Here is a 21518-nt window from a genome sequence, read left to right as displayed (position 1 = left end):
GGAAGTCCGATGTTCCCAGTGAAGGCACTGGCCACCTGGAACACCCGACAGCAGGAATCGACACGTTTGTGGCACCAGGCATCAGAAAGGGTCTCCCTCAAAGGGCCTTAGGGAGTAGGTATGGCTGGCACCCCAGGGCACAGCATTAAGGAGGAAAAGCAGAGCACAGAACATCGTGTCTTAAGAAAGGGAGAGCAGGGTTAGCCTGCAGCCCAGGGCGTGATCCTGGAGACCCTGGATCGAGTCCCACGTCGGGCTCCCTGCATGGAGCCTGCTTCTAAGTCTGCCTGTGTCTCTACCTGTCTCTATAAATGAATAAATAAAATTCTTTAAAAAAAATTTGCCTGCCTTCTCATGAAATGCAGGAAGGCGAACAAGTAATGTGGGTCATCACAGGGGGCACGTGGGTGGCTTAGTTGGTGACAGCTGCCTTCAGCTCAGGTCATGATCCCAGGGTCCTGGGATGGAGCCCCCGGGTCAGGCTCCCTGCTCAGTGGAGTCTGCTGCTCCCTCGGTCCCTCCCCCTGCTCATGCTCTCACTCAGATAATCTTTTTTGGAAGGGACGCTCAGCGGTTGGGCACCTGCCTTCCGCCCAGGGCGTGACCCCGGGATCTGGGATCGAGTCCCGCATTGGGCTCCCTGCAGAGAGCCTGCTTCTCCCTCTGCCTGTCTCTCAGAAATATTTAAAAAAAACCTTTTTTAAAAATCTTTTTTTAACATATATTTTTATTTATTTGAGAGACAGCAAGCGAGCACAAGTGAGGTTAGGGGCAGAGAGAGAAAGAGAGAGAAACAGACACCCACCGAGCAGAGAGCCAGATGCGGGACTCGATCACAGGACCCTAACATCATGACCTGAGCAGAAGGCAGATGCTTCACTGATTGAACCACCCAGGCACCTCTCAAATAAATAAGATCTTTATTTATTATTTAAAATAAGATCTTGGGATCCCTGGGTGGCACAGTGGTTTAGCGCCTGCCTCTGGCCCAGGGCGTGATCCTGGAGACCCGGGATCGAATCCCATGTCGGGCTCCCGGTGCATGGAGCCTGCTTCTCCCTCTGTGTCTCTGCCTCTCTCTCTCTCTCTGTGTGTGTGACTATCATAAATAAATAAAAAATTTAAAAAAAAATAAGATCTTAAAAAAAAAAAGTCATGGCATGGGGGGGGGGGAGGACCAGAGCTTGTTTCTTTTTCTTTTTTTAAAAGATTTTATTTATTTATTCATGAGACACACACACACACACACACACACACACAGAGGGGCAGAGACACAGGCAGAGGGAGAAGCAGGCTCCATGCAGGGAGCCTGATGTGGGACTCGATCCCGGGACTCCAGGATCATGCCCTGGGCTGCAGGTGGCCCTAAACCGCTGTGCCACTAGGGCTGCCCCAGAGCCTGTTTCTGAGCCCACTTGGTATCCACTTTTGAATCTTGCAGACAGTGCCTTAAAACAATCAACAAAGGAGTCCTCCAAGTATCTCGGGGCCGCTCCACCAGTGTCCCTGCGCACACCGAGGCCTCCAGTGGCAGCGGACACATTCACCAGCTCTGCCATGGGAGCCACCTTAATTCAAGAGCTTCACTTGGCAGTCGCTGTGTTCAAGGCCATCACTTACCTCTGCTCACAGGGCCCACCGGTCGTAAGGACGGGCAGCTGTGCCTGAGCAGGACTCTCAGGACGCCCACCGCACGCTCAGTGGCCTCCCTGTCCTCACAGCCCAGGTGTGACTGCAGGACTTCCACGCGGCTCCAAACTAGGCCCAAACCCTTCAACGGGGCAATCTGGTTGGCCGACCAGCCTCTCTGGAGCCTGGCTTGCAGGACCCCCGCTGCTGCGCCCTGACCTGGGCCAGTTTGGGTCTCCAGTGCCAAGTTCCCCTTCCTCAGACACCCGAGATGCATCACCATGCTATGGAAGACTTGGGATTTGCACGAGCTTTATCCGCTTCCTGCCCGCCTCCCCCTCTGCCTTGGGGGTGGGCTCCGCGGGGGGGACAGGCCACTCTCCCCTCACCTTCACGAACAGAGGGAGACGTACCACACAAGCTCACGTGGGCTCTTCCACAAAGGAATGCTTTATTGACAAATTACCCATTATTCACTTTAAGGAAAAGTTACACCACCTACTACACTTGCATCCCGCCTTCTCACCACACCCCATCTGTGATTCTAACCCTGAAGAAAACACACCGAGTGCAGTTCTTCCCACGGCACCAGCCTGGCCTGCAGTCCCCCAGGTGCCTGAATTGACCAGCAGACACTCGGGTTACCCAGAGCACGCCACTGTCCGCCGAAGTGGACTCTGCGGTGGCTCCTCCCCCAGGGGTGCACAGCTGCGCACGCAGGTCTCTGCCTGCTGGGAGCCAGTAAGGCACGGAGCTGCCCCTCCAGACACACCCGAGTGGGGCCCTGAATGCAAGGCTGCTGGGGTGTGGCAGCTTCAGAACAAGAATGAGATCTTTGTAGCTCCTGAGAACAGGCGACAGCAGAGTTCCAGCCGACCCCAACGCAGGGCCGTCCCCAGCGTGCGGCAAACGGGCAGGCTGGAGCGGAGGACGGAAGGCACCAGCCTCTCCCTGTGGGGGGTGCCGGCTCTTCCTCCTGCCCCACCCCCGCCCCCAGAGGCCCAGGAGCCCTCTGGCCAGCAGGAGTTGCCCCAGTCCTTTAGAGGAGAGAGAAGCAGGCTTCATACACTGGGGTGAAGTGCATCGGCAAACAAAACACACCAATGTCCAAGCATGCTGCCCTCCGGGCTAGATGCAGAAGTCTACATAGTGCTCAAAACCCACTAAAGAACCCTTATTTTTATATATAAAAACATTATAAACAAATAAAGCATAAGGCGATGTAAGGCGTTGTATTTCAGCTTGAGTCCAAAGAAATAATGTTTTCTAACTGAGGCTAAAGCTGCTTTGCTTAGCTTTAATTTCTGAAAAATTCACTGCATTTAAAAAATAAAGAATTTGCTTTGTTAAAGCTAGATCATTAGTGTAACAATTAGGCGGCTGCTGATAACCAGTTTCTTTTCTGGAGGGTTTCAGAAAATGGGACAGTTTCTCATTTAGCGTTTGAAATAAAAACTGAAGATCGGGTAGGGCTTTCTGGATGGATCTTCCTTCTGTAACTTAGTAAAGGAGAGGCTGAGGAAATCCCACTTATCTCATGCTTATCGCTCTCCTGCTCTTTCCACGTTCTCACCCACGAGCAAGATTCCCAAGGGCCCACGGTCCCGTCCACTCCCTGCGCCCCAGGAAGGACGGCACAGTGGTCTGCATCTACCAACTTCAATGTAAAGCATCTGCGTACAAGACTGTGTTCTCTAACTCATGCGAACACAGCGGCCACGTCTACATGTGAACGGCACGACTCTCCTCAAAACCAGCTGTGTGCGTCCGCCTGCGGCCTGGCGGGCTGCTGCTCCGGGGCAGGGCTGCAGTGGCGATGAGGGTGTGCTTGCACTTGTTCCGTGGCCAGGCAAAGCTGCGATGGGCTTAGAAAGGCGTGTGGTCGGGCAGGGGCTTGTCGCCACTCCCGGTCGGGGAGGGAAGGTTGTCACTGCCATTCTCTCTGCCACCTACAACCTTAGACTACAGATGGGAAAAAAACCAAGAAACAAAACAAAACAAAACCAAACCCTGAGACAGAGTACACCATGCCCGGCAGGCGCTAGGCGGCGCTGGGAATCCCAGCTGCTCAGCTCCCTAGAGTCTACACCACATGGATGGACATCGATCAGCAATATCAAGGAGCAAATCCCCGACACGGGCAACAGGCTGGCAGTATTTCCAGGGACTTATGCAGTGTAAAGAGAGCAAATCTTCAAAGGCTCCACGCTATATGGTTCCAATCCCATGACACTCGTGAAATGGTAAGTCATCGAAATGGAGAACAGATTAGTGGCTGTGGGGCAGCCGGAGGAAGGCGAGCACCAGGAAGGACGGCTGTGGGGATGAGACTGTCCACCTTGGCTGTACCACTGTCCTATCCTGCTTGTGGCGCAAAACGGGATCACTGGGGAAACTGTGTAAAAGGTACAAGGACCCCCCTGCGTTAGTTCCTGTCGCTGCACGGGAACTACGGTGACTAAGCAAGTTTACGTAAAGGACAGGTCACACCCCGACAAGACAAGTGAATGGTCCAGATACAGTTACCTTTATGGTCCCAACTCGGTCTTCAAAGGACTTGAAGGTCGCAGAATTCCTTTAAAGAGAGAAGGAGGAGAGATCAGTGCAGCGAGCAAGTGCTTGTGCTGCCCTCCTAAATCTTGGCTTTAGGGTCAAGCTCCAGAAAGATCCCTGACAGCATCCTGAGACCTCACTGTAAACGCTGACAGGCCCCACAGGAGGGGGGCACAGCAAGGTCTGAAGACGGCCCAGGCCAGGTCATCCTGGTGGCTTCCAGGTCAGAGCAGGTCGGCCACACCTGCCAACTGCAAGCACAGCGCCTGCACGTCGCCAGCGGGTGGGTGAGTGTGGGGCACACGTCACTGCACCCGAGGTACACACATGCTGAGGTCACGGAACGTCCCGGGTGCTCCTGACACCAATCTCTGACACAAGTCAAGCAAAGGAAAACCAAGGACAGTTCTGGGACAAGGGAGCGAGCAGGAGGAAGCAGGCCAGGCCCGGCCCCAGCCGGCACCCTTCCCCACCGGCCCCCCTGGCTGGCCCAGCCCCCAGCCCTCAGGCCTCTGGTAGCAGCCTGTCAAGGACCTGCACACAGGCTGTGGGGGGCGGCAGCCACAGCAGATTCTCCTGTAACGAGGACGGGGGCTCTGCTGCTGCACCACAGGGAAGGTTTCCAGAACAGGCCACACCTCTGGGTGATCTGAGACCAGGACTCCCCTCCAGGTGCGGATCAAAGTTTCCATAGTAGGCTCGGAGGCATCTCAGGCCTCCTGGGTGCCAGGTGTGTGCATGGCTCTCTCTGCCCCTCCCTGGCCAGCTCCACGGGCAGCTCTGGAAGCTTCCAGATGGAGCCTGTTTGGCACAATGCATTCCTCGGAGCCTCTTCCCCACTAGCTCGTTAGCCTCGATGGGGTCTTTCTAACCTTTGGCCCACAGGAGGCTGCCAGGGGAAGATGGTCTTTGGCTCAGGGACGCGGGATGTGTGAGGCTGACCGGCAGGAGCCACCCGCTCCCACCCGGCTCCCACCCCGGCTCTGAGAGCTCCGGAGCACGAGTGCACGTTACCTCATGGCCGGCATACTTATCGAGTGGCGGATTGAAGAGCTGCTGCTCGCAAGCATGGTAGAGGCAGAGAAGGAAGCAGGAGTTAGCACAGGGACAGACTGGCATTCACCGCGCCATCGGCTCGTCCACCAGAACCCGACTCTGCAGGGCAGGCGAGCTCTGGCCACCGCACGACAGAAGGCCCCCGACCCCAGGGTCCTCTCCCCGGCCCCCAAAGCTGACCCAGAAACGGCACCCTGCGGGGGAGAGCTTTAACACGTAGGCCTGGGGCTTCAAAAGACTTCTGGTACAAGGGACTGTCAGGTGTCCTCCCATGACTTCACAGCAAGGGAAGTGACTTTTTGGCAAAAGAGAAAGAACCAGGTCAAGTAAGTAAAAATATTTACAATCACACATTGTTCTGGATTTGGGCTCCAGGCCTCCAGGCCGGAAGGGTGTGTGACGGGGCGGCAGCACTAGCGTCAGGCTAGGAAAGCGCCACTGAATCAGCACAGAGTGGGGACCTCGGGAGGCCCGACTGCGGCCCAGTGCTGCTCGCTGCCTCACGGGACCAACGGGACAATGTCGGCTTGCGGGGACAGGCCTGCCTCTCGGGGGAGGAGAAAACAGCAGCCAGCGTTTTGGAGGAAGATGCACGGGACACAACAGTGAGAGTCAGCATGACCCGCCCACACGACCAGCTCTCTTCCCGGGGATACGTGGGGCATGAGCTCCAGGGCAAGCTCCCTGAGGCCGGGCTGCAGGCCAGCGAGGAGCCACGCGGTCACAGCGGCCAGCAAGGGGCCATGGTGCCCCTCAGCACGTCTTCCAGCCCGGCCTCCCGCAGGCCAGCCACAGACCACCCTGCCCTGCCTCGGAAGAGCCTCGCAGGCACGTCCAGCCGCAGTCTTACCTAAACGAGTGTGAGAACGGACGAGCCCTGAGAGGTGGCAGCAGGAGGAGAAGAAACACAGCGTTAGGAGAGGGAGGCCAGGGCCCACCCAGACCCTCACTCAAGCTCCAGAAGGCCACGCAGGGACCCCCACGACCACCCCCGGTCCTCACACCACCAGGGAGAGCAGGCCATGCACCCTGCCTCCACTCTCCCCAAGCCCCAACTCTGTGAGAGGCCGCTGCTCCCGCACACACACAACCCCACCTGGGTCACAGACGAGGTGCCCGCATGTCCATGACCCTGTTTGGAGTTAGAGGGAAGAAGCCACAGAGAGAGGAGCGGTGCAGAGGTGTGCGGTGTGCTGAGGCAGGCTCCAGCCCCGGGTCTGTGTGCCTTCCCCACACCTGCGAGCCCAGACCAGCCAGGCTCAGCTGACACGCCAGGCGGCAACAGGTTGGCTTGCATCTCCACAGGGCCCGGGCTGGACCAGAGCACACACACATATCCTGCCACAGGACCGGGGACACCCCTGGAGCCGAGGGCCTTACACTCTGGCTGCATCACTATGGACGACAGATTCCAAGCTAGAAATCAAGTGTCCAAGGGCAGCACAGCCACGTCCTCCACGTCGCAGCCAGGCCCGCCACCTCTTACCCCCCAAGGTGGAGGTCATCTCAGGAGTGACCCGCGTGGATGGGCAGCAGGCCCTGCCATCTCCAGGTGGAGGAGGAGTCTGAGGATTAGGGAAGGCAGGTGTCTTGTCACAGGTCACCAAGCTAACCAGAGACCCTTCCCTGCTGGAACCCAAATCCAGTCTTCTCTCCCAGACTGCCACCTCGGGCCCAGAGCATGCAAAAAGGCTCTCAGGCCAGGGCTGCTCCAGGACAAGCCCACTGAGGACACGGATTTGGGGCAAACATCTCAATATATAGAAACTTCCCTAGGCCTCATTTTCATTCTCAAGAAGTGGGGAGTCCTGAACCTCGGCTGCAAACTGACAAGGTTAAGAGGCCTCAGCCTCAGAAACCACCTGAGACCATGTGTGAGGCAATGGTGGGCACATCAAGTACTCGGAAAGGTCCGAGTTCCCCGTACTCCTGCAAACACAGCAGGATAAAACCAAAGAGCCCCAGGGCGAGGCCCACCGGTAAACGGGACAGTGCCCCTGGGCACCAAGGTTCCTCCTAGGACCCGGTTCCTCCCGCTGGCCGGTCCACGCACATGCAGCACAGGTGCTAACACGACCCGTGGCAGGCACAGGGAGGCCAGGCACGGGACCGGAGGCTACATGCCATGGCTCAGCAGCAAATGCCTGTTCCCAGAGCCAAGGGCGGGAACGCAGGCACAGACGGAGAAATGTGCCGTCGTCCAAGGGCAGCCCCATCAAGATGGCCTGCGACAGCTCGACCGCAGCCATGCGCCTCAGCGCCAACACTGCACACACTTGACCGTAAGGACACTTAAGATGAGCGAGTACTGCCCAGAGTGACAGAGGACACTCCTAGTGAGCACGGAACGTAGGCACTGCAGACGTTCCCTGCCTCCTTCAAATGCTCTCTTTTGAGAGCACAAGCACAACCTGACACACGGCTCGCTCCGGTGGCGCTGGGACGGCCCGCCTTGCCCTCCGTGGCACTCCCTGGGACCAAGGCCAGGCCACCAGTGGCGTGTGATCAGTCTGTCACCGGGCTTACCACAGCACGGCTCACGTGGCCAAGCAGGTGTCCCAGAGCGCAGCAGCGATGGCGTCCCATCTAATTTCAAATGAGATTTGTTACAGGAACACACCCACAAAGTCAGCATTAGCACATTACCGTGACGCCTATGGGAGGAACCACCGCACACCTGCTTTGCTGTCAACTCCGCGCCACAGCTTGTAGGGCCAAATACCTCACAGCCACTGTACTCCAGGCCTACGTTCACAGGCTGACCCCAAAGGACCCCCCCAGGCACAGGTGCTGGGAGCACGACCGGATCCTCAGCTGCAGAAGCGCGTACTCCTGAGGCACACAGACTGCATACTGACCGTTCAGCCTCTCCGAAAATTTGAAATTTTTCAAAATAAAAATCGGAGGGGGGCTAATTACAAGAAACTAATAAAAAAGGCTGTGGGCATCGACCATCGGGTCCAAGTGTCTGTGGCTTCACCTGTGGCTCTGGGACCAGGGCAGAGCTCCCACCTTGCGGCCCCACAAGGCAAGTGCCAGGCCTGTGAGGTGCGGAAGTGCCCAACCTAAGCAGGCGGGGAGGCAGCCCCCGAGGGGAGGAGGGGCTCCAGGGCGGGATGACCCCAACGCTGCACACCACGCCCACAGGCATCACCAGTGTGACTCTCAACTGAGAAGACAGAAGCCTCAGCACGGGGTGGGGGAGCGGAGACGTTCCCCCGGAATCCCTAAGTGAGGGGGCTGGTCCCGTGTGCGTCGGGGGCCAGGACGCTGGCAACGGTCACAAAGTACATGCACACTGCTGCTCCACGGTGCACGCTGGGCCCCCACAGTCCTGGAGGACGGCCTGCCAAGGGCACAGCAGGGAGGCAGCCATGCCCCTGGCTCCCTGCTGGGTAGCAGAGGAGGGCCAGCAGGTACAGCCGGAGCCCAGAGCAGAAACGGCTGGGCAAGCCGGAGCCGTGAGGCTGCAGCCCAGCCAAGTGGCCATCTGCTCCACTCTCCTGGACCCAGGCCCTGCTCGAGGTACCTGTGGGGGCCAGGAAGGTCTCAGCAGCTCTGGGAGAGACCATTCAGGAGGGGCCCCTGGCCTGCAGCCAAACGCTCTGAGACCTCGGAGACCGGGGCAGGGCAAACACTCGAGGAAACAACATGCCCCACCCACACCCCCACCGCCGCCCAGAGTGACACCCCACCCCGACACCGACCCCCAGACGGGGCCGTCTTCCCTCTGTGGAACTTCAAAGGGAAGCAGCTGCCTTTACGGGTCCCAAGCATTAGAAGTTACTCAAAAGAAACAGTGACCCCCTCCCCCAAGAAACACAGAATGGCAAAGAGGCAGCCCACAGACCAGGGACCGGGAACCGACTGGTCCAGGCTTGTGTGTCCGCATCTGTGGGTGCCAAGGGGCCCCCGAGGGGTATGCATCTGAGCCTGGGCCGCTGCAGAGCCTCCAGCAGCTCTAGGTCCCCCGAACCCTCACCCGACGAAGCATCTCACCTCATATCCCCGAGCTTCCTGCTAATGGCGGAGCCCACGGTGGACAGGGCAGCTGAAGTCTTCTGTCCCGCCTGAGAGAGGGTTTCCTGAGTCTTCTTGTAGCTGAGAAGAAACACCAGTTGAACCAACCCAATAGGAGGGGCAGCTGCCACCCAAAGCCAAGAAGGCGAGGCGCCAGAGACCCCAAGAGAAGGAAGAGAGAGCCGTTAGTGAGCGTGCGCCGGGCCACAACCTCCCAGCTCTGCAACAACCGCCCCCTGACCTCACGCCACCGCATCTAACACTCAAGTGCTCACGACGCTGACTACCTGGGACATGCAGCCTCTGCCTGCTGCGGTGAAGAAAGACCCACAGGGGCTCTGGGTTGGGGACAGAACCCAGAAAAACCCCTCATTCTGTTACTTTATTTGGAGAGCCTCTCCTATCAAAACTCCACCAAGCCCGTGGGGAGATGCGCTGGACAGTGTGGGTGTGCAGCCCTGGCAGGCCCGGGAGCCCCTCCAGCCCCCATCCTCCTCTGCGGTCTTATGACCGCCTTTCTAAGCTGGGGGACCTTCATCTCAGTGCAAATGGTGGCTTTGGATCAGTAAACACCCCCCTTTCCATGCCCTCCTGCCCCATCCACCTGGGCGCGCGTGCATCCCAGACATGGACCCATGACTGCAATGTCTGTGAGATGGCCACAGGGACCACAAAGACACCGTCGGGCCCACCTTGGCCACACCTGGCAGGGCCAGTCCCTGTTCAGCTGCCACCATAAACAAAAGACCAGCAGCCTGGTCGAGGGCTCGTTTCTGGCCAACCTAAGGAAACAGCCTGTGATGCAAGGCTCTCGAGGCGCCTGCCTACTCTCTGATGCCTTGTGGGTGTCACCAGGTCAGAGCAGGGAAGGTCAGATGGCACCAGCAGCACCAGCAGCACCAGGGCTTCTGGACCCCTCCCTCCCATCCGCTCCCCAGTGTCATCTGCAGGAGGTCCCACTGGGTGCTTGCTGCTCCCCCTCCCCGGCCCTCCTGACCACTCCAGACAGCCTCCAAGCCCCGCCCCCGCCAGGCGCCACCCCGTCTGTCCCCACCGTCCTGTCCTGGGGAAGCCCGGCCTTGCGCACTCCTGGAGGGGCCTCCCTCTACTTGGCAGGCTCTCTCACAGCACGTGGGGCCTTGGGCTTCTCTGGTGCCCAGAAGGGCTTAGGACTCAAAACATGTGCTTTCTAGCAGGTGAGTTTGAAAACATGGTGAAGTCACCAGAACAGGAAGTTTACCTTACTTTCTAGGAAGATCTATGAATCCAGGAACGTATGAATTATGGAGAGAAAATAATCTAAAATCTTTACTGGAAGATTTGCTCTGGATCTCCTAAGGCAATAACTAAAGTCTAATTCTGAATCCAACCGTTAGCCAAATCTGGCTCCCAGAAATCCTTTCCCCCGTGACAGAAAGGACCACAGAACTGAATGGGAGTGGAAACTAAATGGAAGCACGTGTGCGGCAGCAGCCCCGAGAACTCCGGGGCTGGGACCTAGATGGGCCGCCCGGCGGAGGGGCCGACCGCAGCTGGTCCTCACTAGACACTGAAGTGCACACACTCCTCGTGGGACGCTTTCCACACACCCAGCTGAAATCCTCCGAGGCACCGCCTTCCAACCTGATGGAGCCCTGGCCAGGAGCTGCTACCTGCACCACACCTGCCCGGGGTCAGCAGAACCGTGGCAATAAAGGGAAGAGGAAATGTGCTGCACACCCTCTACAACACAGCCGGCTAAGGAAAGGCTCTGGAACCTTCTCTGGGGCCCCTGACTTGTGGTAGTGCTTTGGGCTGCTCCACCCCTCACCCTTGCCTGGCAAACTGCGCTCTTCAAAGTGAGCTAAAATAGGTTATCTGCAAGAAACAGACTGGAAGCCTTGGCCATTGCTGATAAAACACCAACTACAAGGTAACTTATGAAATGAAATGCGCATTTCGTTTTGAAAACACTCAGAAAACGTCTTCAAGCCATTTCTCGTGAAATAACGGGTACGTAAGACCAGGTGAAACTGTTTGTCGAAGGCAAATGGTCTGAAGCAGAGAACGGAAGGCAAAGTCTTCAGAGCCTGTGTCCACAGGCGAACTGCAGTGGGAGAGCCGGCAAGCGTGTGCCGAGCACCGCGGGCCACGAGGAGGCGCATCCCGAGGCTGACTCAGACTGGAGCCGGCCACGAGACAACGGACAGGAGACCCTGGCCATGGGCCACGCCGAAGGGCACCACCCCCGCTGGAGAGCCACGCAGAGATTTCCCACACCCCACCACCCTCAGGAGCTCTGGGGTGTGGAAATGAGGAGTGACGAGTGACTCCATCAGGGACGGGAACCTCCAAACCAAGGTGGATGCGCTGGAGGGTCCCTGACGCGGAGGCCAAGCTCAGGCAGCGACAGGGCTGGGGGGCAGAGCCAGAGTCTACACGCAGGGAACTCAGGCCCAGACACGCTCAAGGCTGCGCTGTGCCACCCTGGCCAGCACCCCTCTGAAATTACTTCTACCTTTTAGGAAAACAAAAGTGTAGGACCCTGACTGATACCAGCCTCCCTCCATCACAGTCAGCATGGGGCATCGGCTGGATGCACCTGCTCCTGGCCCCTCCCCTGGGGGCCGATGCCACCTCTAACTCTGGGTGGGCACAATCCCAGTCTGGACAGCCAGAGCTGCCTCCGGCTCCCTGACCACACTGAGAGTCCAGCGAGACCCACAGCGGCCACCTTGCTGCTGGGCGGCAATACAATGACTCGAATCTGCACTGCAGGGCACCCTCCTGCACCAGGGAGGAGTCGGACAAGGCCGACACCATCTACATCTGCACTGTCACGTACAAACGAAGGACTCGACACACCAACCACGACTACGGAGTTTACCTGGTGCCACCTGCACATCTTCAGCTCTGTCTACCAATAGACAGAAGCCGGTTAGGCGACCCAACGAAGAGAACACACCTCTTGTGCATGGCAGTCTGAATAAAGAACTAGTTCCCTGAGACGAGAAAGCACGCGTAGCATCGACACTGCTTATGCCCAGCATGGCTTCACGAAAAGCAGCGCTACAGGCACAGATATTTTTGCTGACGCTCAGGGCAGTCGCACCCCACCAGTGGCCTCCTGCAGCAATGACCAGGCAGGCACCTTCACCCCAGGGAGCGCAAGGCAGCCAATGTTTCCAGTCATCCCACCAGGAGCTGGGTCATCGTCCTCCTGGGCCGTCCCTGCAGAGACACTCCAGCCCCCGGAGTGTCACTTTGGCAATTGCTCCACAAACGGAATTTGGGGTGAGGCCTCAGGGGAATGGCCGCCGTCTGGCAAGATGCTTGGGAAGGCCACCCCACCAGCCACTTCCATGTCCAGAGCCACAGGCTTCTCAGAGGAGTCACAGTTGTAGTTATTTGAGACACTATCCTAGCAACCTGTTGTCAACCGGTTTTACAAACAGCACCAAAGTCTCCCGAGAGTCTTTTCGGGTTAAGTGCACACCGTGAGCCTGCTTGGTGCCCAAACTACACAGATGACAGCCACTGTCTCAACCTCAAGAACGTCTGCAGGTGGTGGAGGCATCCTCCGATACAGCCCCGCAGAAACAACACGCCAGGGTGTGGCCATGGCTGCGGTCACACCAAACCACACCAACCGCAGGACCCGCCAGAGCGCCCTGGTGCCCAGCTCCCCTGGTGCCACCAGGCTATGACGACTGCGAGCACAGAGCCAGCTGACCTGGGTCCCAGGCACACAAAGACCAGCTCGTTAACAACCATTTCCTTCCAAACACAAAGGACTGTCCGCCATGCTCTCTGGGAGCCCCCACTGCACTTCCTCCTCAACAAAAGGGAAAAGAATCCCCGAAAGTGAATAGCTTAACACGTGACCCCACCCAGTTCAAAGGAATTATAATCAGATTGGAGCAAAGATCAATGAAGTACTATTACCATGAGTAAGAATCTCAAATAAAACATCAGGACTCACTCTGAACTACAGCTCTGACGGACACGAAAACCGATCTGCGTGTTTCCTACTCTGCTAATATCCTGTGTGGCTGACACCTGGTGCCCCCGAGACCAAAGCGGCTCCTCCAAGATCCCACCAGCATGGCCTGTGCGGCAGCCCTCGCCCAAGAACCAGCGCTAAGTCTGAGTGAAGCTGTGAGAACCCCTCCTCTGGAGCTAGGTCTGCAGGAGAAAGACCCCCCCACCCCACAAGTGAACACCAGCATCAGTCCCAATGGCGGTCAGCCAGTCTGCCCACTCGGAAGGCTGAGGGCTGCCTAACAGCCAGAGATGCTCCCAGACCCAGCTAGGCCTCCCATCTAAGGGATGCATCCGTGGCAACCAGAGGGAGGCACCCATTTCACAAGAATTATACTTCCATTTGTGTTTAAGAACAGAAAAATACTAAAAATAAAATAGCCAAAAGACACCCAAACCAGGTTTGTGCCAAGTGCCACAGCCTCCCAGTCCCTAGGAGTGTAGAGAGGAAGAGGAGGGGGAGGGAGGTGTGACGGCAAAGGCACTCACAGGTCTGACTGGGTCACTTTCTCATTCCACTCTCCAAGTTTCTCAGAAGTTCTCATATAGCTAAAAACAGAAAGTCTGTGGTAAATCACGTAGAACAGTTATTTTAACTAAGGTTTCAAACTACAGGTGCAAGGCCAGGGAGCACAGAGGAGGGCTGGAGAGCAGCAATGCTGGGTGTGCAGCCCGCCTGAGGACAGGATCTGTCCCTCCTCTCAGCACCTGCTGGGCAGGCCCAGGGGAGGCCGTGGCAGAGCCAATCAGTCCTCTTCCTGTCATGCCAAGCGAGGGCCTGGACAGTCCACGGAAGACAGCGCTTGGGGAACAGGACTGCTGTGAGGAGCAAGGAAGGCAGTCACCCTTCGGATTCAAAATCTAGGGCTTCCTAAGACAGAGAAATAAGATTTTGTAGGTGATTTTCATGAAATGTGATTCAACCTCTCGGCAGGGACGTGGCTTCTTAATGGGAAACATTTCCCCAAACCGACCCTCCAAATGTCGGAGGATGTGTTTCAGAGCCATGTAGCTGCACTCCCCAAGTTCAGAGAACTGAGTCACATCTGGGTCAGAGGTCCTGGGGCTGTGATCACAACGTGCTCATGAGAAGGACTCGTGTCCGCTTCGGCACACACTGAGCTATGGGATCACAGAAAATCAGCCTCGTTAAGGACCTCATCAGTGTCCTCTCAACTTTGGACACTGGAACACACTCTTGTCAGTTTCTGCTTCGACAACTAGCTAGCGCGTCCAACTGCCTTTTAAAAGCATGTGTAGACTCTAAGCTCTTTGCACACCAGGGGTTAGGTCAAGGACCCAGAACCTCTGGCTGGCTGCTTGCACACAGGCATACTTGAGTCCCCAGGGCAGGTACCTACGCGTTCGAGACCTGCACGTCATGCCAGCTCCTGGACAGGTTCTGCTTCAGGCCTTCCAAGGCAGAGAGGCCCAGCTTCCTTTTCAGCTCCGCACAGTGCCTCTCCTTAGCTGCCAGGACCTGGCGCAGAGTGACAATTTCCTCTTCCACCTGTAAAAGCACACAGTTGACTTGATTAGTACCAGTGTTGTGGGAAGTGACTAACATCCTCACACACACTGCAATGAGAAGTTTCTCGGAATGCTCTAAGGACTTTCCGCTTACAGAAACATAACCTGCGTTAAGAACGGAGTCTGTGTCCAACCACCACCCTGTTTTTCTCTGGTACTGGCACTCCAACTTCTTCGGGAAGACTGTCTCATCCCCCCAAGTCAAGTGGCTCTGGTGGGGCTTGCAATCACTGTGCCCACCCACGCATCACCACGCCAGGCCTATCATAGCTCCATCCCACCCCCGCCGGACGGGGCACAGGTGTCTGAAGAGTCAAGCCCCTCTCCTTCTGGGCTCAGAAGCTGGAACTACTGGCAGTCAGGACCCATCTGCACTGGGAAGGGGAGCTGACAAACAGATGGCCGGCCAGCCAGATACCCAGATAACAGAGCAACAGCCCTTACGGGAACGCGTATGTTCCTGAAGTCATCTCAGGTCTTGGGAAAGGCAGTTACCCAGGCCAAAAGTAAATTCCCTTCTGTGTTAAAGTAGTTTGAACTGGTAAGAGAAACTCTCCTGACAATAAAGACCTGAATCTTCTGAGGCCGTAAAATTAACAACAACAACAAAAAGGATGCAACTTGAGAAAGAAGCATTCTCTGGAGTTTCACAACACCAGATGTCTGTTTCCAGCTCCTGTGTCAACAGCTGCCATTTAAAAAAAAAAAGGGGGGGGGGGTCCTTCTCTTTAAAAAGTGGTTGTTTGGAATAAAGTGATAAAAAGTAGCTCAGAATCCTTATATCATTAGTTTTCCATCAGAAAACAGTTGAAACAAGATGTAATTTAGAAACACAGGATCATCTAAGGCCCAACTATTACACATTACTCCAGCAGTAACAACCAGTGATTAGAACATTCCACTCTGGTGTGATGATCGACAGGGCTTGAGGGTGTGCAATCCAGCTGTGTTAGGGGAAGTTCACGCTGAAAATTTTAAGTGACATAGAACTTCTCCACTCTGCAGCTCAACTCTGAAATGACCTAGTGCAAAGCATGAGCCTCACTGCATTGCCTGTTGCTACTCCCATAATCTTCACTCAACTCAGAAACCGCTGAATCCTTTTCCCCCTTGGTCTGAAACCTGGTCGTGGCTGAGGTTCATCTGCCCACCTAGCTCTTTTATCAACACAGGGCTCATCTCTGAAGACAGCGCAGAGGCCTGTGACAGGCAGCACACCAGCTCTGACTGACAGATGCTACACTCAGATACTGACAAGTTCATGTCCCCAGGTTTTGTTTTTTAAAAAGATTGCTTGCTTGCTTTGTTTATTTATTTTTATTCATGAATGATAGAGGCAGAAACACAGGCAGAGGGAGAAGCAGGCTCCATGCAGGGAGACTGACGTGGGACTTGATCCCAGGTCTCCAGGATCACACGCTGGGTGGCAGGCGGCACTAATCCGCTGCATCACCCGGGCTGCCCCATGTCCCCAGATTTTGAATCCCAAGTGAGTACCACTAGATTCTGCATCACACAGTAAAAAGAAACATCTCCAGCAGAAGCTATAAGTAAAAATTGTACTTGGAAATTTTGGGTCTTAATTACCATTTCCTCTTAAAAGACTCACTTTAAAATCATCACATGAGGGGCACCTGGGTGGCTCAGTGGTTTAGCATCTGCCTTTGGCCCAGGCATGATCCCGGGGTTCTGGGATCGAGTCCTGCATCAGGCTCCCTATAGGGAGCCTGCTTCTCCCTCTGCTTGTGTCTCTTCCTCTCTCTCATGAATAAATAAATTGTTAAAAAAAAAAAAGGAGATCCTCTCTGTATCTTTAAAAATAAATAAACAAAATGCTCACATGAAGCACTTTTTACAAATTAAATGTTTTAAAAGAAAAATGAAGATCCAGGGCAGATGGCTTGTGGAGTCTCCAAACTATCAAGTGTTAATTCTAATGAAGAAACTCCCAGTAGACGGTGTGCTCAGAGCAGCTGTCCCCATGCAGACGTCCTCCTCATGGAGTATTTACGAGGCGCTGAGCACAGACAACGTGGCCACAAAGAGCAGTTTCTGAAGGACTCTAGGAATGCCCTCCCAGGGCAATTTCTGCAGAGCACAGCCAGCTCTCTGCCCCCTCATTAGTTCATGGTTACCCCAGGAAAAATGGCCAAGACACAGCACCTTTGCAAGCTCAGCCCTAAGCTCCTCCTCCTCAGCCTCGGTCAGACCCTCCGCAGCAGGAGTCTGGGCAGCCACCGCCGTGTCGACAGGGACATCTGTCATGGAGTCGGACAGCAGACCTTTGTTAGGAGAATTCAGGTTGATATCTGCCAGAGACATAAGGCCAGATGGTGTCAATACGAAGTTAAAGAGAAGTGGACGAGGCCGAGGTCTCCACCAAGGAAGAAGGAGAGGTGGAGAGGACAGGCTGGGCGGCGGGGACCGTGGAGAGAACCAACACCTCTACCTGAACAAGCTCTGCAGGGATGGTTTGGCATCAGGCCAAGGGCGCCTCAGACCACCTAAGGTGCTACTTCAGGGCACAAGAAAGGCAGCCAGACCCTAACTGCTTCCCCCATGCGAGTGCACTTTCCTGAGATCGGAAACCTTTGCCACAAAGCTGTCAGACCTAACAGATGTAAGTTTTAGAGCGGAGAAACCTAATGCAGCTGTAAACACAAGCACCACTTGCAATCAACCAATCCGCAGAACACACACTAAAATTGCACACCAGGAGCGTATGCCCGTCATCCAGCCCCAGCCGGGAGTCAGCAAAACAAAATACGCCTTGTAGTCTGTCCTCGACCCTCGCTCCACAGCAACACGCAGCGAGGCGCAGAGGCAACACTGCTTCCGCACCTCTGCTGCACCGGATCGGGTTCCAATTCCTACACTATCTTCTCTTTGATTTAAAAGCATCTTCCCGCCTGCACTAAAAGTTGGCGAGATGCCACACGAGGAAACATGCGTCAGCTTCAATTCTTCCCAGCTCCGAACCCACGGCCGTCCTTCAGTACCACGCAATCGGCACCATGTCTAGCACATTTAACAGTAAAGGCACAGGAGCACTTGGCTGGCTCTTAAACCCAGGGCTGGGAGCTCGAGCCCTACGGGAGCTGTAGACGTTAAATAAGTGAACTTTTTAAGAAGGAAACAAATAAAATAAATGTGAAGTCACAAAGGTTGGAAAGAAGTTCTTTAGTTGCAGATTATGTTTCTCTAGTGGAAATCCCAGAGTGTGCTAAAAATAGACTGCACTTAAAACCAAAGATGCTGGGATCCCTGGGTGGTGCAGCGGTTTAGTGCCGCCTTCGGCCCAGGGCGTCATCCTGGGGTCCCGGGATCGAGTCCCACGTCGGGCTCCCTGCGTGGCTCCTGCTTCTCCCTCTGCCTCCGTCTCTCTCTGTGTGTCTCACATGAATGAATAAAATATTAAACAAACAAACTAACCAAAGATGCTCTATTTGGCTTATTCCCTTCACACGCCCCGGGACAGCTGAGGTCAGCACCTCCTGGCCAACCTGTTCACGACATAAAGCGTGTCCAGTTTACCAACAGATCCTGAGCTCAACCTACCTGACTTGACTTCTGCGTTTGTATCTGCTACGTTGAACCTGCTCAAATTTGCTACATGCCTTAAAATCCCCGTTAACCTTCTCTTCCGTTTAAAAAATAATAATGGTAATAAACGAATGCCCGCGGACACGTTGAGCCCACAGGCATCACCCCAGGGAGAGGCTGGGCACTAAGCAAGCAGGCCAAGGCGCGGCGCGGCGGTCCGGGGAGTCCCCGCTGCCCAGGGCTGTGCCATCCATCACCTGCATGGGGACAACACAGCAAGTCTCAAGGGGTCACCCCGAAAACGGAGCGAGGCCGCGTGCGAGGCGGGTCTGCAGCGCACCCGGCACGCAGCAGGCGCCAAGCAGCTCCCCTCGTCCCGCCCAGCTCCGCAGCAGGCCCAACGCCGAGCCTCCCGCACCCGAGCTAGGGCAGGAAGAGCCGCGGACCGTCTCAGAGCCCGGGAGCCCCGCAGTTGCCCGGGGCGGCCGCGCAGGAACGCGCCGTCAGCTCCGCTCGGCCGCCCGCCCCCAGGGAGCCCGGGCTCCGAGCCGCGTTGCCACCCGAGGGGGACGGAGGCCGGCCGGGCACGCCGCCAGCGGCCCGGGCGGAGGCAGGGGCGCCGGGGACCCGCCCGAGCGGCCCGGACGCCGAGCCTCGGCCGTCGGAAGCTTTGAGGCTCGCAGCTGCAGGCGAGCCGCGCGGCGGACGGAGGCGGCGGGCCCGAGGGTCCGAGACGCGCCGCCGGGGACGCGCCGAGGCGCCGGCCGCGGGTACCTTGGCCTGCGGAGTCCATGTTCGCGCGGCGGCCGGGCCGCAGGGGGGTCGGGGCCGGGGTCTCTGGCGCCGGGCCGCACCGGGGCTCGCCCGCCGCGTCCACGCCAGCCAGCGGAACCGCCTCAGCCACGGCGGCGTGACGTAATCAGCGACGCGACGGCCCACTTCCGCTTGCCGCCTGCCCCGCCCCCGCCGGCTGTGTCCAATGAGGGCGTGGCTCGGCCCCGTCCCTATTACCTGCCCCAACCTGATTGGCCGAGGCTGCGGCCGAAGCCGGAAGGGGCGGCCGGTCCTAAGGGATGCCTCCGTCGGCCCCCCGGCGGGGCGCAGGTGGAACAGGCCGCGGGGCCTCGGGGAGGGGGCAGTGGGAGTGGGAGTGGGAGGACTGTCCGACATGGCGCCGGGCAGCCTGGGGCTGGCCTCTTCCAGGCAGCGCCGAGGCTAACGCCGCGCACAGCCCGCTTGAGGCCCCGTGAGGCCCGCCCGCCTGACTCTGGGGGTGGTTCCTCCCCTCAGTTGTTGCGGGGATTGCACCGCGTTACGTGGGAAAAGGCGGGTCCGCGCCGCTGCCCCCCCACCCCCCCGGCCGCGGGCGCCGGTCTGCGCATGCGCTGCCGGCCGGGCCCCCTCCCCCCCCCCCCCGCCCCCTCTGCCCCCTCCGCCCCGACCTACCGACAGGCCCCGAGCGCCGGTACCGCGATCCCCCAGGGCCCCTGCGCTTCCTTCTCCGGCAGCCCCGGAGCCGGGCCGGGGGTGGGGGGCGCGAGGCCGGAGGGATGGGCCCGGGGTCACCAGCAAACGCCGGACTTCTCGGCCGGGAGCCAGCCCTGGACCACCCGGTGGTGCTGAAACAAGGCCCCAGGCCTCCCCGCTTTGGCTCGGAGTCGCCACTGCGAGCAAACCCTTACGTGGTGGGACGCTCCGGACCTGAGCCTGCGGACCGCGCCGCCCGGAGCCCCTTCGTGTATCGCTCAAGGCTCACCTGGCCACAGGCGTCCCCCCGGGGCACCTGCTTCACCTGGAAACAGGCGTCGCCCCCTCAGTGCCCGCCTCACCTGGGTGCAGGTGCCCCCACCTGCCTCACCTGGCCACAGGTGTCGCCCCCCCCAGTGCCCGCCTCAGCCCTCACCTGGGTACAGGTGACCCGCCCACCTGCCTCACCTGGACACAGGTGTCCCCCCCAGCACCTGCTTCACCTGGCCACAGGCATCCCTACACCTGCCTCACCTGGCTGCAGGTGTCCTTCCCAACCCCCCAGCACCTGCCTCACCTGGACACAGGTGTCACCCCCCAGTGCCCACCTCACCTGGGTGCAGGTGCCCCCCACCTGCCTCACCTGTGCACAGGTGTCGCCCCCCCAGTGCCCGCCTCAGCCCTCACCTGGGTACAGGTGACCCGCCCACCTGCCTCACCTGGACACAGGTGTCCCCCCCCCCCCAGCACCTGCTTCATCTGGCCACAGGCATCCCTACACCTGCCTCACCTGGCTGCAGGTGTCCTTCCCAACCCCCCAGCACCTGCCTCACCTGGACACAGGCGTCTGCCCCCAGTGCCTGCCTCACCTGGGTGCAGTGTCCCCCTGCCTCACCTAGACACAGGTGTCACCCCCCAGAGTCCACCTCACCTGAGTGCAGGTGACCCCCCTCCACCTACCTCACTTGGACACAGGTGTCTCCCCCCAGTGCCTGCCTCACCTGGGTGCAGGTGCCCCCCCACCTGCCTCACCCGGCCTCAGGTGTCCCCCCCAGCACCTGGCCACAGGTATCCCCCAGCTGCCTCACCTGGCTGCAGATGTCCTCCCCCCCCCAGCACCTGCCTCACCTGGCCACAGGCATATCCCCCCCCCCCCCCCGCCTCTGGAGTATCACAGCCACGTGTTGCCGTGGCCTGTGCAGTAAACATCTGCCCCACTCGCCACCTTGGTTTGTCCGGCTGCCGCTCAGCCCACCTGGCTGGCCGCAGTCCTGGGGCGGGGACAGCCAGGGGCCCCCACCTCCTGCCGTGCTCAGCCCGTCAGCTCGGCTGCGCCCAGGGGCGTCTGGTTCAGCGCTGCACCCTTGGGCCGGGAGCCCCGCCCCGCCCGGCCCGGCCCGGCCCTGCCCTGGGGTGGCCAGCGCAGGTGTGCCTGCGCCCCACGCGGCCTGCCTGAGCACCAGGAACGCGGAGGCGGGGAGGGGGCCCGGGCGCCCACGTCGCTCTCCTGCTGCACCTGCCGCGGGGGCTACGGACCACCGTCCTCTCACAGCGAGGGGTGACGGGCACGGACCCCTCCCAGGACCGTCCTGTCTCCTAGGCCAGGTCGGGGCACCTCGGGGAGCCCCCCGCCCGCCTTCCCGCCTTCCCGCCTTCCCGCCATCCCGCGGGGGCATCGAGGCACCACCGCTGGGTCGGGC

At 58.2% G+C, this 21518-nt stretch overlaps 1 protein-coding gene across 14 annotated transcripts; it reads right to left on the bottom strand.

The window, feature by feature from the left end:
* Positions 1-2051: 2051 nt before the first annotated feature.
* TPD52L2 (TPD52 like 2) lies at positions 2052-21509 on the bottom strand. 14 transcript variants are annotated; one of them, XM_072801803.1, is made up of 9 exons: positions 21074-21509; positions 16972-17117; positions 14640-14788; positions 13768-13827; positions 9238-9339; positions 6089-6115; positions 5197-5238; positions 4156-4204; positions 2052-3591 (listed from the first exon to the last, which is right to left on the bottom strand). In XM_072801803.1, the coding sequence occupies exons 1-9, from the start codon at positions 21492-21494 to the stop codon at positions 3496-3498; spliced, it is 1092 nt and encodes a 363-aa protein (XP_072657904.1). In that variant the 5' UTR covers positions 21495-21509; the 3' UTR covers positions 2052-3495. The 14 variants fall into 14 exon arrangements, with proteins under 14 accessions (XP_072657904.1, XP_072657912.1, XP_072657905.1 ...); XM_072801811.1 differs by lacking the exon at positions 21074-21509 and adding an exon at positions 19126-19277; XM_072801804.1 differs by lacking the exon at positions 6089-6115.
* Positions 21510-21518: the final 9 nt, after the last annotated feature.

The sequence above is a fragment of the Canis lupus genome, chromosome 26 (genome assembly GCF_048164855.1).
Source record: "Canis lupus baileyi chromosome 26, mCanLup2.hap1, whole genome shotgun sequence".
NCBI lineage: Eukaryota > Metazoa > Chordata > Mammalia > Carnivora > Canidae > Canis > Canis lupus.
This window is presented reverse-complemented; position numbering and strand designations above follow the sequence as displayed.

What these genes read in the sequence shown, in the direction of transcription:
- TPD52L2 (XM_072801803.1), bottom strand. Translation starts at nt 21,494, where the DNA reads ATGCCCCCGCGGGATGGCGGGAAGGCGGGAAGGCGGGAAGGCGGGCGG. An exon ending in AAAGTGACCCAGTCAGACCT is followed by an intron (nt 9,340 to 13,767) that starts GTGAGTGCCTTT and finishes GTTTCTTCTCAG; the next exon opens with CTACAAGAAGACTCAGGAAA. An exon ending in ATAAGTATGCCGGCCATGAG is followed by an intron (nt 4,205 to 5,196) that starts GTAACGTGCACT and finishes CTCTCTTTAAAG; the next exon opens with GAATTCTGCGACCTTCAAGT.